Raw genomic sequence first — 17,015 nt, 5'->3', positions numbered from 1 at the left:
CATTGACACCCCCACCCCCTCCAACAAAAAAAAAAAAAATATATATATATATATATATATATATATATATATATATATATATATATATATATATATATATAAACTTTGGCAACCTTTATTCCCTAAGGTGGTATGTGGCTGAATTTCTACTTCACTGCAGTAAAAAAAAAAAAAAACAAAAAAAACAAAAAAAAAGTGGGAAGTCGGGGTTCTCCGGTAGGGCGTCAGGGCGACATGACATTTAGAACGTCGGAAAGCACTTCTGAAAAATGAGATTGGGAGATCCCAGATGCAAAAAAGTGCAATGTTGCAAGGAGTTTTGTGATATCTGGTATTGCGTGGGTCCTCCTTGTGGCTGGCTCCAAATCCATTCGGAGTTCCCCCAACAGCTCCAAAATGGCAATGCTGGATAAACGATATGTTTTGATGATCGTTTACTCATTCATTCCAAAAATATTCACACGGAGTGAAAAAATGCGTTCTCTGCGTCTCCTTGCTTCATTTCCATGTCTCCTTCTTGCGACAATAACCGCTGCCATGTGTGCGCAATTACGCATACAGACCATTTGCACCTTCCTTTGAAACGTGTTAAATATAGAGTCAGATACCGTTAGCAAAATTGCTTTCAGGTTTAATAAATCACTTTGCGAGTGCTAAATTAATATATTTACATGTTCTCCTCCCACAAGACGCACTTTTGCGTGTAAACGCCCCATATTGCATATTCATTGCAGAAAAAGTACTAAATGGATAAGAGGCGCTATTTAGCACGTTTTAAAGACCGAATCCTTTTAGCACGCTGTTGATAGATCAGTTTGTACATTTTTTAGCGTGCGCAGTGAAATAGCTCACGTTTTTATACACGCATTCCTTTGATAGATCCGGCCCAATGTGATTAAAAGCACAACAAACAAACTTTTTCTGCTGTTTGCTGAGCCAGTTTATGGTTTAAAGACTAGAGCGCTGAGTTGTATCACCCGGGTAACAACCCTCCATGTATTTCCATCTGAATATATAATTATTTCTTACGCTCTTACTTTTTATTGTCAGTGAAAAAACTTTGATAAACATACATGATTTTTCAGAAATAGGCAGAGAAACCCTGACTTTTCATGTTGCTGCTTACTTCCTGTTGTGACTGTCAGATGCTCTAGTTACCGCCAGGGAAAAATATCTGTCCACTTGCACTGCACACTCTCTAAATCCGGCCCAAACAGGACTGGACGATGAGTGTTTAGTCAGAAATGTTGTTAAAAGAGACTCCTAACCTCACCCTCCTCACCCCCCCTTCAGGAGCTCAGTCGACTCTCCTGCGTCCTGCAGCGAGTCAACACTGGACCGTTCCCCCTCCGCAGGCCTCACACTGCAGCGCTGCACTCCGGTACGCCTTCCACACCACCGGATCCTGAAGACACACCGTCCCCCCTCCCCGCCGCTCCTCTGCCTCATTCCTGTTTATGTCTCCCACGCACACCCAGCCCCCCCCTCCTCCCCGTGACCCGTCCGACGCTGCCTTCGGGCTGACGGCCCACTTAGAGTGGTCCTGGGTGGCCTTGAAAGGGAACGTCTGCCCCGGGTTGATGAGTTTGATGTCCAGGACCTTCCATCCCAGCGAGCAGTTCGAGGGGAGGATCCCTGTGGAGCGGACCCAGAACTGAACCAGGAGGTCGGACCTGAGGGCGGGCGCCACCCAGGAGTGGTAGAGGTCTGATGGGGCAGAGAGAGGACAAGTTCAAACACAACCATCCAAACTTCTTTAAACGGATGCAGCCGATGGAAACCGGTTATCACCGTCGTCAAACTTTGCTCCTTTGGCGAAGTTGATGAAGTTGGTGCCGCCTTTTGAGGTCAGAGTCACGCTGCGGTTGGATGCAGTTTTTACGGGTGAAAAACTCTGAGTGGATGGAAGGTTTTTGTTGCAGACTGCAGCCAGAGCAGGCACCAAGGACGCAAAGGACTCAGGGACATCGCAGTCGTACACGTTCGGTTGATTGATCTGCAGCTGCTCTCCTGTGGCACAAAATACATTTAAGTTTAGGGTTAAAGCTGGCACCCAGAACCTGACTGATCATTTTTTTATTTTTTTTATTTTCACAACAAAAACATAAAAATAGAATAATGTTTCACTAAAAAAGAAAATGTGATGGACAACTGCCGAAAAACCCTCAAGGGGCTCAATGTGTGGCAGTCTCATTAAAAACAAATATATTTCACCATTTTAGACATCTATATGATATTGTGTAAAAAAACAAAAACAAAAAAACAGCATTTCTTTGTATAAAACAAACAACATATCATTTAGAAGTAGAGAATTTACAAACCTCGGTTGACATCAAATTCAAGAACTTTTAAGGACTTTTCAGAACCAATTTCTTCAATTTGAACAATTTACCTCCTACGTTTCCACCATAATTTGGTGAAGATTCTCAGTCATCCAGGTCAAAGTCATTCCAAAAAACGAAAATTAAAAACAAAACACTAGAATTTGTTTCCAAGTTTGAAGACGTTTCTCTTCCCATCCAGGAAGCTTTTTCAATTCAAAATGTCAGGAATAGCATTGAGTTTGAGGTTTTATAGAGTTACCTAGGTTTTATTGAGTAATCTGAAAACTAGGAAAACAAAGTCCAGTGGATTGTTTTTTATTTTCTTTATTTTTTTTTACACCATAAGTACTTGGAATGAACGGCTGGTCGGACTAAAAATGCATCATTCAAGTTGGCAAATTATGATTGGATTCAGCAGGATCAGAATGAATTGTACTCCGACTGGGAGGCCCGGTTTCTGCTGATTGACAGTTAGATGAGCACAGATGTAAACACTTAAAGCACAAGTGTCAAACTGGTTCCAGAAAGGGCCGTGTGGCTGCAGGTTTTCTTTCTTCAGACTGTGGAGGAGCTGAGCAGCTCCTTTACCCCGAAATCCCACATACTCCGTCAGCGCTCCGCTCCGCCCCGCTGTGCTCCAGACCGCCTGCACAAAGCAAAGCCTACAGCCGCCACTGTGGCTCCAGACCACTCCGCTCTGAGTTCCTTGTAGATCGTAGAGGGCATGCGCCAGATGAACCAGGGTTTCCGCGGATCATTAAAAATAATTACAATTCATTCATTTTTTTTTTTAAATCAAGGCCTTAATTGGCACTAAAATTATTTAAATATGTTTATCGAAGTATTTATAATTCTTTAATAAAAAATGCTTAAAAAAAACAATATATAAAAACAATTTCGTCAGATATATTATATCATCATGATCATAAAGCCGCATGTTCGGAAAGGAAGCTCGAGGCGGAGAAAAAGCTAGAGGATATACATATACGTATATATGTGTGTGTGTGTGTGTTTACATACATACAGGAGTCATGGAACTCTGCTTACAGCTCCTTCATATTTCATGTACACTAATAACTTGTGTGCATGGTTCTTGTTGATGGCATCAAAATCATTTCTAATAGCATTAAAATAGCATTAAAATAGCATTAACTTAGAGTCACTCATTCCTGTATGAACCCTGTGAGCGCTTAATTTAACATGACATATTAAAAAATTCCCACCATCATCCAGCAGATGTTCAGTTTCTGCCCAAATATATATATATATATATTTTTGTAGATTTTTGTAACGGGGATAAGGATAATTCAAAACTGCTTTTTTTAATGAACTTGTTCTCTACTCCCAAACTCAGCATCTCTTTTCATTCCTGTAATAAGAAGTTTCTTTTGAATGGATTTGATTAAAGTTTAAGTCCCTCGGTATAAAATAAATATTTTAATGGAGATGAGAAATCTGCTTCCTGGTTGGTGAATAACCAATAGTTTGGATCCAATCATTTAAATAAACTGTGTTATTTTTTTTTTATATATATAAGAGTTGTGCTATAATTTCTAGTCACCGATCTGTTGCTGCTATATTTTAATTTGACGAACCGGAATTTGTCGATGTTCTTTTTCCTGTTTGGTGCGATTGCAATTGCGGATCTTGACCTGGCCGGACCGGAGCGGAGCAAAAAATAGCTCGGCTCCGTAATTTGTCGGTGACGGACAGAGAAGACGTACGTGGACGGAGACGTGCGGAGGAGTAGCGGCGGATGTGGAACAGCTCTCATTGATTTCCATGAAAGACAAGCGCTCCGCACGACGTACGTCAGCGGGCCGGAGCGGAGCGGAGCGCTGACGGAGTATGTGGAATCTGGGAGTAAGTCAGAGACCCTGTCTGTAAGAAGGAGCGCTACCACAGGTCATTCATTCCTGCTGCCACCAGACTCTATAATACTGCACTATAACCACGATAACTCCTGTAAAAACCACTGTGCAGCTACATTATAGTTTCTTATTTATTGACTGTGCAATATCCTGTGCGTGCAATATGCTGAAAGTGCAATATTTCTCCACCTGTATATAAGCCATCTGGATTGTACATATTTTTCTTATTTTTGTTTTCATTGTGAGCAATACATGTACACTTGCACCTTAATCCTATTTATCTTGATATACTGTATATATATATATTGCTTATTCTTAATGCACCTTTTTCCTCCTTGTTTGCACCTTCTGTAACTTCTAATATGTTCGCTGTTATTTAATGAATTCAATAATATTCGTTATTCTTTCAGCTTGTTTTACAGTCTGTGTACCAACTTAAACTTTACCTTTTTAAAAGTTTTAATATTTGGATCCTTTTTCCCTTTTCTTTCTATTGCTTTTAGATACTTATATGCTGAATGTAGGGCTTTCAAGATACGAAAATATCTTGGCCTGTATAGTATTCTATATGGGCGGATAAAATATTACTTGATACTGTTTTTTAAAATCAGGGAAATAAAAAAACGATAAAAATGATAAGTGGCATCAAAACTATTTTTATTGACATGGGAAAAAAAATCCCAGCTTGGAGGATGCTTTGAAACCAGAATTACAGATGCTACAGTGTAAGTGCAGTGTGCAAATAAAGGAACAATAAATAATACATTGCAGTTTAAGAATACCTAGAGGTTTTATTCTTTATTTATTCAAATAATGCAGATATCTAAAATTAGGAATAGCAAAACAAATATGCAAACACTTGTCTTTAGTATCAATACCATAAAAAGTTTTTTACCAGCATGCAGGAACTGAGTATTGAACTTTTGATTCCCTAGTAGAGTGCACTTTAAATAATATTAATACTATTTATCATTATTTGTTTTAAAGATTATTACCCCCATCACCTCAGGCTGGGGTGGTTTGCTCATTTAAATGGGGCTGAACAGGACTGGTTTCCATGTCTTATCTGTGCAGACCACCTGCAACCTGCCCGATTATTATATATATATTTTTTTACCCACTCAGTTTAGAGCTCCTCATTTGCAATCTTTGAAGCTCTGCCTCATAATCCTTAAATCAAATAAGAGCCAACTTTGTACGCACAAAATTGTGCTTTTTGTTTTGCCTTGTGGATTTGGAAAGATGAGATTCCTAATTTGATCAACCTTTGCTTTACGCCCAATAACTCGAGCAAAGCCATAAAACGACTCATGCTGTCTAAATGAGATCTCTGCAGTAGGATTTAATTATCTAAACACAACAGCATTGCTTTGAATTAAACTGAATAAATAAATAGACTTCTCTTAGTTGCCACACCGTTTAAACACAAACTAAATTAAAAAAAGTTAGACTGATTCATTTTGTTAGCAGACGTTCTGTCAGTTTAACAGCTTTTAATTTGAGGTAGTCTACATGAGATGATTACAAAGTAAACAACAAGAGCAGAAAACCTGTTTCTCTTTAATTTATTGGAAATTTAATGCTGCAGGTGGTGATAAAACAAAAGGTAGCAAAGCTGCGATCCCTCCCTTGACCAGATGCTCTCCGCCCGTGTGTCCACCTTTTCCCCAGACACCCAGTACATCTCAGCTGGAGAGACGAGGACATGATGAAACGAATCCCCGCCGCAGCCAGCGTGAGGGCCTCCATCTCTATGGTTACACACCTCCGTCTAATTACATTATCCCCGGCTCTGCCATAGCAACCGAGCCAACGGCTCAGTCGGCCAGCACGCTGTGGTGTCCGGGTGACACGGAGATGACACCTGTTTACACGGATTGTTGTGTCTTTTACCTGAACGGACTGGTAAACAGTGGGCGACAATAACGCAATAAAAAAAAAGCAGCAGCTTCCAGGCAATACGCCTCAGAAAGGAGATGCGTTATCGTTTTATTTAAGCTGGAGGAAAGAGATTTTTTTTCTGTTTTTTCTGGCATTGGCTGCTTTTTCTATCTACTTCAACCAGGGAGTTTTCTTTTTAGAAGAAAGGTTTATTTTCTTTATTAAAATAAACATTAAAATATTAGAGATCTGATAAAGAAAGGGAATGAAACCAGTTCTTTTTTTTTTTTTTTTTTTTATATCTACAGATATTGGGTTTTAAAATTCAGGGCTGCTCAGTGGTAGCCTTGTGAGACCATCCTGATCTCGCGAGCTTTCAAGATTTCACTCGCAGATCAGTCTGGAGACTCTCCGTTAAAGAAAATATGGAGCCGTTCACCAAATGAACGTCCAATCAGCGTTGGCTTTGAGGCGGGTTGAGGTGTGACGCAACAAGAAGAGCGACAGTTCAGTCTAAAGAACATGGCGGCTTCAGCCGATGAAACTAGCGTTAGCGTGGCTATCGAGCAAGTTTTATCGGAATTACAGAGTATTTCTTCACTGAAAGAAGAGCAAAACACTGCTCTGGAGGCTTTTCTCAGAGGAAAAGATGTTTTTGCTTTTCTCCCCACTGGTTTCGGCAAGAGTTTGATCTATCAATTGACTCCTCTTCGTCGTCGCTCTGTGACGTCATATGCTTCGTTGATCTGATTGGTTTATTTGGCCCGTCTATCACCAACATAGGCCAATCAGCTAACCAGTATTTTCGCCCCTTCCCAAAATTTCTTCAACGGAAGGTTTCCAGATGGATATGCGGAGCAAATCCATCTGGCGGAGTCAGGTTACAAAACCTCAACAAACCCTGACAAATAGTCTGTCTCTATATTTCATTCAAACATCGTGAACTTTTTTTTCTGTACCAACTTTTCTTTAGATGCCGGTTATTTTCTGATGATTGTTGTGCAAAAAATATAAATAGCATAATTTCTATGATGTTGTTTTTTTAGTATATCTGCTCATTCATTTTATACATGTGTATGAGTATAATAAGCTGGATAAAATAATAAACCTTGGCTCTCTCTCTGCAAAGACATAAAGATGTAGTGTATCTAGATGAGACAGATAGCATCTAGGCCCCCAGCCTTACCGATTGTCTGGAAACGTTTTAGCGGGTAGGTCACGCAGATGAAGTTCTGGCCGTTGTTCACTCCGCTGCCTGGGTAATAAAACACTCCTTCCCGTTGCTCAGGGGGGAAGTGAGGGGTGCTGTGGACCAACCAGAAGCCCTGATTCTTATCCAGCAGAACCATGCCTGAAGGGTGGAGAGGATCCAAGGGTTAACACCAACCGAAATCATTGTTTTCTGAAAACCCATCCATTGCATGAAACAGGTTAAACATCGGATGAGATCCTCAGAGGGGAGCATCCTATTTGGGAGTCATTTTTAAAAGATCATTAAAGATCAGGTAGGAGATGGCCCATTTTGGGGAAAATCTGATTGGACTAAAAAGGTGTCATGTAAACATGTCAGACAGAATCTTCTGATTCGATTCAGCAGGATCCAAATAAAATGATTGATCCAAACTGAAAATTCGATTGGCTTTATTTTAATCCAGCAGGCTGACTTGAATACATCCGCTTTTGGCGGCTAAAAGCTTTTTAGACTATTTTGATCAGCACGTTTACATCTCATTTTCAGTCTGATTCACCTTTTTATTCAAATAATTTTTGTCCACATAAACGGTGCAACTCGAATACTTTTTCTTTTTTGATCTAAACACATTTCGATCCGATGCTCGTAAACATGGCTACGGACACAGAGGAACCTGACCTTTGGTGTGCCCTCTTCCGTTTCCGCTGTTTTCAGTCCATCGGTCACCAAACTGCCCAACAGGTTTCTGGTCATTGTAAAGGATGTACGCTAGCTCTGAATTCTGTAGAAAGAATATTTTATTTAAACAACACACTGATTTTGACACAGCTTTTTCACAAATAAGGATTACAAACAAAATTAATAAATATTTTAATTCCCTCAGACTTAAATTTGGCTCAGTTCATGATGGACTCTGAACGGGATCTCAACATTCAATCCTAGAGTCAAAAACGGATTTAGGAATGTCTACTTTTTGTGTGGATCTGTGGACCTATCTGTGGTCTCATGAGTGAATCTTGTTACATAATCGTTTGAAGTAAAGAACACATCTTGTAAAAGGAAGGGAGCCGCGCACTTCCCGCTCCCGGCTCAGGAGGATGTTCGCTCATTCGCTCCTCACTCAAAGTTGCGCTTTTTGCGCATTCAAAATGTCAGAATAGCATTGAGTTCGAGGCTTTATAGAGTTGACCAAAAACACAGCCTTGGTTTGGGTTAGAAAACATGCAAATTCAAACGGACGAAGAGGTCCGCCCCTTAGGAACGGGCAGTCGTTTGGGTTCTTCATTAGCCTGCAATAACCGATGCTGGTCTATGTCTCCAAAAGGGTGGTCGTTAAAGGCAGAGTGTGAAATACGGGGAGGGTGTACGATTTACCCATGAGACCCTCTGAAAGCCTCAAAAACCAAAATTTAAAGGAGGTCTTAAATTGTGTCAACAAAATTTAAAATAAAATATTTTTTTGTCACTAATGGTCACTAAAATGTTTTTAAGCTCAACATGTCCAGTATTAAAATTCAAAACCTTTATTCACAAATATGTTCTGTTTTTTGCCAAGTGGAGCCAGCCAATCCTGTTCGCCTATGCAAATTAGCCATGTGCTTTTCCACACTTAATAACACGGGCAACGCGGAACAGATTGTGCGAAGAAAGCAGGTCTTCACTCCTGTTTGTGGACCTCAACGGACCTCCTCTGGACAAATTCGACCCATTTCCATTCGTCAGAAACTGGATTAAAGCAGGACATGTGCGTGTATGAAAGAGAGAGACAGACAGACAGACAGACAGAGACAGACAGACAGTCTTTGTGCGTGTTTTCATAGACTGTCTGTTCAGGCTCTTGCCCGCTCCACCAGATTCACAGAAAGCTTCGTCCACCAAGCTGTCAGGAAGCTGACCCCCCCTCAAAAAAAAAATCACTCCGGACAAACTGTCTCCTGCACTACTATTAATACTATATTTATTTACTGTTCTTTTGCACTGTTACAGTTACAAATGCTATATCTTACATAATGGGTAATAATAATATTTTTTTCTGCTGCCATTACCATCTGCCTTTTTGCACTAGCATAGGTATTGCATATTTTATATTATTGTACATTTGATATTTTGTTGTGAAATTGAATGTTTAAATTTTAGTAGGGATGCACGATATAATCGGCCCCCTATCGGAATCGGCCTTAAAACTGAATATCGGACATCGGCCACCCCACCGATATTTAACCCGATATTTGATCAGCTTCTGAGTAAAAAAAAAAAAAAAAAAATACTACTTCTTCTTCTTCCTCAAAAACTTCTTTTTTACAGACTTAAAAACTTCTAAAGACGAGGGAAAAAATATTGATACATTAAAATATCACAATATCTTCATATGCTGATATATTGCCATTTAAAAACACCATATCAATCTCTTTTACTAATGAAATATTGCTATATGTCATCGTTATGCTAAGAAATCCCCCGAAAATTCACAAAATTGTGCCATATTTTTATATGTTGATATATTGACGCGGTATCGATCTATTTTACTAACAAAATCTCACAAGAAATTGCAAAATATCAGGAGAGTTTGTAACAGAACGATGAAATTTCACGAGATTTTGAAAGTAAAATAGAGCGATACCGCGTTTTTAAAAATCTATTTGATATCAGCATATGAAAATATATTTGATTATATTATTTTTCAAAGTGTCATAAATGGATAACAAAACTGCTATTTTCAATGACTACTTATTTTTGTCCAGCTTTAACACCGGTATAGATATCGGTTATCGGCTACATGAGTTTTAAAATATCGGCATATCGGATATCGGCCAAAATCCCAATATCGTGCATAGCTAAATTTTAGTATTAGGAACTAATCTTATCTGTTTCACTGTTGGTGAATGAGAAACATCCTCTCGAGTCCTTGTATGTCTGGTGAATCTGAAGAATTGACATTAAAGCTGACTTTGACTTTGAAATGTTATAGGCCTACTGCATATTGAGAAAATTTAGATCGGTATTGCTGAGTCCACCCCCTCTGTTTGAGGTTGGTTTTTGTAATGTCAAAGTAAACTGACTCTTTTAGTTATTACAACAACCGGAGTGAGATACCTGAAGTAGAGAGTTAATTTCACATAAATACCGCTTTCACAGGGCCGAAAAACCCGTTTAAACCCAGAAACAATGGGATTTTAGTGGGAACAGCTCAGTAACCCAGTTTCAACGACTTGGCATTTGACCTGCGTTAAAATCGGCATGCTTTGGGACACTCTTGGACACAACGTACGGACGTCAACACACTGCACCAGTCGCTTCTGTTTTAACAAGCAGAAACGACTCTGTTTACATCCGATAAACATGGCGCAGCTCGGGTGAGAGGGATTCGGACAGATAAAAGAGCGAGATAATAAAGAATACGGTCTGGCTCCCGTCCATGTCGCTCTCCATTATTTACTTCCCTGATTTCCATCAGGCTGTCGACATTATCAACGCTTACCCAGCGTGATGCCGTCATCAGACACGCAGTAGTGGGGGACGGTCATGCATCTTGAAATGGATAAAGAGCCAAAAGCCGATTGTTAGCGGGATTGTTAGCCCGTTTTGAGAGGGAAAGCGTCTTAATTCAGAGTGGGACCAAATGAGATCGGATTGGTGTTTAATATAACACTTAAAGTGTTCCTTTACCCTGCAAAATGTACTGGGTGTTTGGTAACGAGGGATGTTAGGCGCAGCGAGAGCATAGATGCACTGAGGCGTTTGTGAGGAAGCGAAAGCAGTGTCCATTTTCATTTATTTTCCTCACTTCACCAACTGTCATGAGATACAGATTATGACCAAAGTGATTGCTGATACTATGAGCTAGTTTCCTCTGCAGGGTGTATTAGAGTCAGACTGGAAACAGGACAGAGACGTCAGGGTTTCCCTGTTTGACCAGTTCCCATCACGGCATCAACTCCTTAAAGGAGAAGCTGACAAACAGACAAACAGGAAAGTCTGGAACGAATAAATGCTGAACCTTACATGGCGGCTAAGAACCACATTATGAACCAACCAGCTGGGTGTAAACACGAAAGCCCTTTTTTCACTTCTCCTTATAAGCTACTTATTTTAAATCTTGAGAATAAAGTCAAGAAAGAACAGCAAGCAGGCCTGTATAAAATAGGCTCGAGCCATGTTTAGTAAATGCCTGAAAACATAAAAAAAAAAAGTTTGGAGCAATCAATGAACAAGAAGATCAAACATTATCTAGTTCTATTCTACACAGAGGTCCCTCACATTTTCTGTTTAAAAGATTTGATTTTGGAAATCATTTAAAGCACTAAGATACAAAGATTTATTTTAGTTTTGTTATCAAGGTGATTCAAATACAACATGGAAAACTACAGAGTGAACAAAATAGAGACAGAACACGAAGCAATCACTTTAGGATTCAATAATAATTCTACATATTTCTTTAAAATAAATACTGAGTAAATCTCTGAGCTCATTTCTTTAGGTTTGCCTATCGGGCAGCCAGACTTTCTTATCTTTTAAGTGGCTTTGATTGCTTCAGATTTCTGTGCAGCTCAGGATGTGGAGCTAACTGTAGATTAACTGTTTAGTCCGATGTTCTGTCAAGAGACAGACAAACTGGGATTTGATTCGAAGCTATGTGGACTCTAAGGGACAAAAAACAGGCAATAAAAACAACACATATGGAGAGAATTTTGCTCAATTATTGTTGCGACAAAAAAGCATTTTTGTAAATTTAAATTTAAAAAATAACTAATGCTTACTTTAATAAACAATTAAATAAATAAAAAAACTTTAAGAGCAATTTTTCAGTTTTGTCATATTGTTTTATTTTTATTTTATTTATTTTTATCAAATTTATTTTTTTCAGATTTTATATTGACATTTTTCTGCTTCTCAGACTAAGCTTTAGTTATTGCATTCTCTTCATATGCCTTGTCACAGATCCCATTCTCTTGCCCTTGAGCCCAATACAAACACTTGACGCCCACATTGACCAATAAAATGATGTCGCTAACATCCATGCAGACCAATAGAAATGCGTCTTTGCTCCTTGCTCCACAAGAAGCCCCGCCCTCAGAAGTAAAACCAACGTGATTCCAAAAGAGACAAAAAACAATCCACTGGACTGGAAACAACCTCTCCACAGACGCATGGCCCAACACAGAAGAGCCACCCCCTCTGGACATTCTTTTATGGACCAGAATGATCACATTTTGGACAAAGAACATTGGTGGTTTGAAAGGGGTGTGAAAGAAGCCATCTACTAACCTTAAACAGAGGGGGGTGGACTCAGATTTCCGCTTTCAAAAACCTGCAATGTAGCGATAGAGTTGATTCCTTCCCATGATCATCGTAACCCCAACCTTTTTACAAGTATGGGGTATTGCAGGCTAACAAAGAGGCCAAACGACCCCCATTCCAGAAGGGGTGGACCCGTTCGTTAGGTTTAATTTGCATGTTTTCTAAACAAAAAGGGCTTTGTTGAGCTACTGTATAAAGCCTAAAACTCAACGTTATTTCTGACATTTGGAATTGAAAAAGCTTCCTGGATGGGAAGAGAAATGTCTTCAAACGAATGTCTTCATTATATATATATATATTTTTTTTTTCCTACTTGCTTTGATTCTGTTTTATCTTCCTGTATTTTAATCATGTAAAGCACTTTGCATTGTCTTTGTACTGAATTGTGCTATTCAAATAAATTTGCCTTGCCTTGACTTGCCTTCAAACTTGGAAACCAAGTGGATAGTTTTTTTTTTTACTTTTTTTGGAAGGACTATGACCTGGATAACTGAGAATCTTCACCAGCATGAAAAGAATGTGATCTTTAAAATGCATTTTTGAAAGAATGAAATTCGTAAAACTTACATTTGTAAAAAACACTGAAAATAAAATATTTTATAAAAAGATGAAAAAAAACTGTTAAAAAGGAAACATTCAAAAACATAAAATCCTTTATGATATGAAAATGACATACTTTTAATTTTAGCTATTTGTCTTTTTCTCCTCGTGTGAATAAGGCACCCTCCACACTTATCTATTAATTAAGACGTTCAAAAGGCATAAATGAATCTCTGATCAAGAGAATATCTCTTTGATTTTTGGTTTCCCTGCACAACAGCAGAGCAGGTTGCAGTGTGTTAGTGACTCCTAATGAACCTTTTTCTACTCTATTATATATAAATATGCTATAACTCTGAAATTCATGTGTCTTGGAAACTTTTGATTATTTTATTTATCATATTTTGCACTTGAAATCAAACAATAACTTTATTTTATTATTTTTAATCTAATTCGTCGACAAAAAGTATTATATAACTTCTTAAACCAAGAAAAAACTAAGTGTATTTTTTCTTATTTTAAGACTATTTCAAATAGAAAAGATAATTTACATTTAAAATAAGAAAAAAAAAGCAATTCTGTTATACTATTTCCCCAAAATAAAATCTAAATATTATCCTTTAAAGGCAGAAATACTTATTCTATTGGAATATAATCTTATTTTCCTGCTTAAATTGCATTTTAAGAAGTTATTACTTGTTTTTCTGATATGGATTACGGGAAACCCAACAGAACTTACATAGGGGTCACGTTGAAAAAAAAAAAAAAGTTGTAATTTTAGCAAACAAAGAGCAGAGTAATAGTTATTTAGTCATTAAACCGCATAAAAAGCCTGAGAATATGCTTCAGTTCATATTATACCTTTTTTTTTTTTTTATAACATCTTTTTTTTACGCTCTGATGTAAATTCCCTGGGGGAAATATGTCTATTTTTAGCTTCAGCAAAACTTAAAGAGAGCTTTCATTTGCTGAAATAAAGGGAAAGAATTATAAGCGACATGAGATCAAAGCATCTGAGCAGCTGCAGCTCCTAAAACAAAATACTTACATAGAAAAACGTATTCCCAACTATTCTTTTGTCTTTGCTACATCCCTTTTATTGATTCATTTTCTTGCATCCACTTTTAATGCTTCTGTCTTTGGGTCCCACTTTTAATAAGATTTGTTTTGAGATTTTTGAGAAACTGCGGTAGGCTACCTGCCGCCTGAAGCCATTTCCACGTGGTGCAACCTGAATACATGAATATGAAGGAAGTGAAAACTGCTTTATAATCCGTTTTTATTGGAAAAATGCTGACCTAGTATTGTAGTTGTTATTTTTCTAAAGAAAAGGAAGTGGATCTTGTAATTTTTAGAATCAGCACCTGACCTGCTGCAGATATAAAGGAAACCTAAAGGAAGCCAACCTTTTCCTGCGGGTACAGCTGTCCGACCGTCCGCCCCAAAGCTCCCGTGGTGTCGTTCACCGTCACCTTCCCCTCAGTCCATCCTTCACTCCCTTTGTCCAGCAATAAATATGTATCACCCCCATGCTTATATTTTTGTCCCCTCTCTTTAGGCAGTTTGTAGAGGTAAAACCTGATTTGCACAGAAAAAGACAGCAGAGGATTAACGCAGGAGCAGTAAGAAGTTTAACAGAGTCTTCAACTTTTTTTTTTTTACCTCAAAGTCTTGGAATTTTGGCATAAAATAGAATATTTACCAGTCAACAGCTTCACCCTGGTCGTTGTAGCAGCTGATTGGGGATGCGTCGCCCCCTAGTGGCGCAAATAAAAACAGCAGGGGAAGTATCAGATGCATCTAGGAAGAAAAGGAGAGTAATTCATTAAAATAAAAGTCCTTCAACCCTGCAACTTCTCATGATTATATTACATTATTTTCAACATTTTACAATCAATATTGATGTAGCATTTTGCAATAAGAAAAACAGTTGATGAAATAATTTATCTACTTTTTTAAAAGCTTCATGAAAATATCAGCAAACAGTTCAGACGAAAACAGACTTCCTCATGCAAACTGAATTTATTTCAAACTGGTCATTTATAATTCAGAATTACTACAATGATTAAACATAAAGTGGATAACACAATATTTCACAGAATGTTCAAGATGACATACTACCGGCTTATTTGTCTAAATATTCTAAATCTGTCAAAGTTTTTTTCTCAGAGCAGAATATGGTTTAGCAGGTTGTTTTCTAGGTTTCTGTCCACAAATGTCCTCTGTAAATACATGCTGCACAGCTCAGACACTCCTTAAGCAATGCCACAGTCCATTATTTGATAAATCTGATTAAATTTGGCCAATTTAATCCCCAGATCCCCGCTCCCCTGACTGACCTCAGGACGGCAGTTCTTCCGAGCTGATTTATGAAGCTGTTTCTGCAAACAGCAGGTTTATTTTGGAGGAGGGCTGATGCTTCTCTCAGGTCCTGTTTCCAGGCTCTGCTGTTTTCTTATTGCTGTGAGTTTCAGTCAACAGCTTTGGCCTCACTTCTTCTTTTAACTTCTTAATATTTCTAAGTTCCTTGGTCTTAACAGAGAAACAGCACATCAAACTCAAAATATCCCCAGATTTAAAAAAAATATGTTTTTGTGTGGACACTTTTGTGTGGACAATTTCAGAGCCAGCTTGAAGGCGCCAGTTTCCTAAACGAAGTATAATAATTCTTTACAGTCTTCCATTTTAATTCCACTTCTGCTTTGTCTCATAGATAAACAAAGCAAATTGTTTCCTTATAACTACTTTACCACAGAGTATTAAGGCCATATATGGAAGCCCGTTTCCACCACTCTGTCAAAAAAAATAAAAATAAACGATCTCATTATAATGAGACAGAATCTCATTATAAAAAACAAACAAAACTGAATGTTGGAATAACTATGCAGTCATATGTTTACATCACTTTTTATCACTGCTGCTTACCTTATCAAGGCTGCACTTTAAAAAATTAAATAGTCTAGACAGCTGTACTTAACAAATGTTCTTTTGGTTTACACTTGTGTGTAAAGAATGACAAGTACAATCTAAGGCTATAATGACTTACTATCTCATCATGAGATACTCTCTCATTATTTTGAGATACTATTTCATTATAATGAGACAGTATCTCATTATTTTGAGTTACTATCTCATTGTAATGAAATAGCAACTCTAAATAATGAGATACTATCTCAAAATAATGAGAGTATCTCAAAATAATGAGATAGTATCTAATTATAATGAAATAGTAACTCTAAATAATGAGATACTATGATAGTATCTCATTATAATGACGTACTATCTCTTTATTTTGAGATAGTATCTCATTATTTAGTTACTATCTCATTTCGAGATAATTTCTTTTCCTTTTTTAACAGAGTGGCGGAAACTGGCTTCCATAGGGCCAGGCTAGAGTTTTTTGTTGTTGTTTTTTTTCTTCCGAGAATTAAGCCGTAATATCATGCTAAGTTGGTGTGCTAAAAGATTTCCTGATGCTCAACATTCCTCCTTTTAGTGAAGAATGTTCTCCTTGTAAAAGTTGTCATCAACAACTTTATGTTCGTATTTTTACGACTTTATTCTGGTCATTTTAAGCTTTTATTCTCATAAAATTATGACTTTATTCTCGAAAGAAATAAAACTATCTGGCCTGACTACATCGTAAATTAACAATAACTACTTTAGCTGTTAAATAATAATGAAGCTACACCGAGTTCGGAGTGTTTAAGTGTAGTTTATACAAACCTCTACCTAAAGTCTCTTCAATGTTGTCCTTTAAAACTCTCACATGGTGAGAAAACACTTTCTGTTTCTTCCTTGTATCCGCATCCTGGTTGTTTCTGATTTAATTTATTTTTTTCAATAAAACTTTATTAACAAAAGTGACAAACAGTATCAAAAACCATATCAAAACATCAATTAATACAT

At 37.8% G+C, this 17,015-nt stretch overlaps 1 protein-coding gene across 1 annotated transcript; it reads right to left on the bottom strand.

Annotated features, from left to right (window-relative positions):
- Positions 1–872: 872 nt before the first annotated feature.
- dnase2 (deoxyribonuclease II, lysosomal) lies at positions 873–17,015 on the bottom strand. Its single transcript, XM_038272426.1, has 7 exons — positions 16,833–17,015; positions 14,809–14,906; positions 14,513–14,684; positions 7,947–8,049; positions 7,263–7,427; positions 1,792–2,010; positions 873–1,707 (listed from the first exon to the last, which is right to left on the bottom strand). Exons 2-7 carry the CDS (start codon positions 14,904–14,906, stop codon positions 1,328–1,330), a joined length of 1,137 nt encoding a protein of 378 aa, XP_038128354.1. The 5' UTR covers positions 16,833–17,015; the 3' UTR covers positions 873–1,327.

The sequence above is a fragment of the Cyprinodon tularosa genome, unplaced genomic scaffold (assembly GCF_016077235.1).
Source record: "Cyprinodon tularosa strain WSP-4 unplaced genomic scaffold, ASM1607723v1 ctg83, whole genome shotgun sequence".
Classification (NCBI taxonomy): Eukaryota; Metazoa; Chordata; class Actinopteri; order Cyprinodontiformes; family Cyprinodontidae; genus Cyprinodon; species Cyprinodon tularosa.
The sequence above is the reverse complement of the archived record's forward strand: the minus strand, read 5'-3'. Positions and strand labels throughout refer to the sequence as shown.

What these genes read in the sequence shown, in the direction of transcription:
- dnase2 (XM_038272426.1), bottom strand. Translation starts at nt 14,906, where the DNA reads ATGCATCTGATACTTCCCCTGCTGTTTTTATTTGCGCCACTAGGGGGC. An exon ending in CAGGGTGAAGCTGTTGACTG is followed by an intron (nt 14,685 to 14,808) that starts GTAAATATTCTA and finishes TGTGCAAATCAG; the next exon opens with GTTTTACCTCTACAAACTGC. An exon ending in AGGAGCAAAGTTTGACGACG is followed by an intron (nt 1,708 to 1,791) that starts GTGATAACCGGT and finishes CTGCCCCATCAG; the next exon opens with ACCTCTACCACTCCTGGGTG.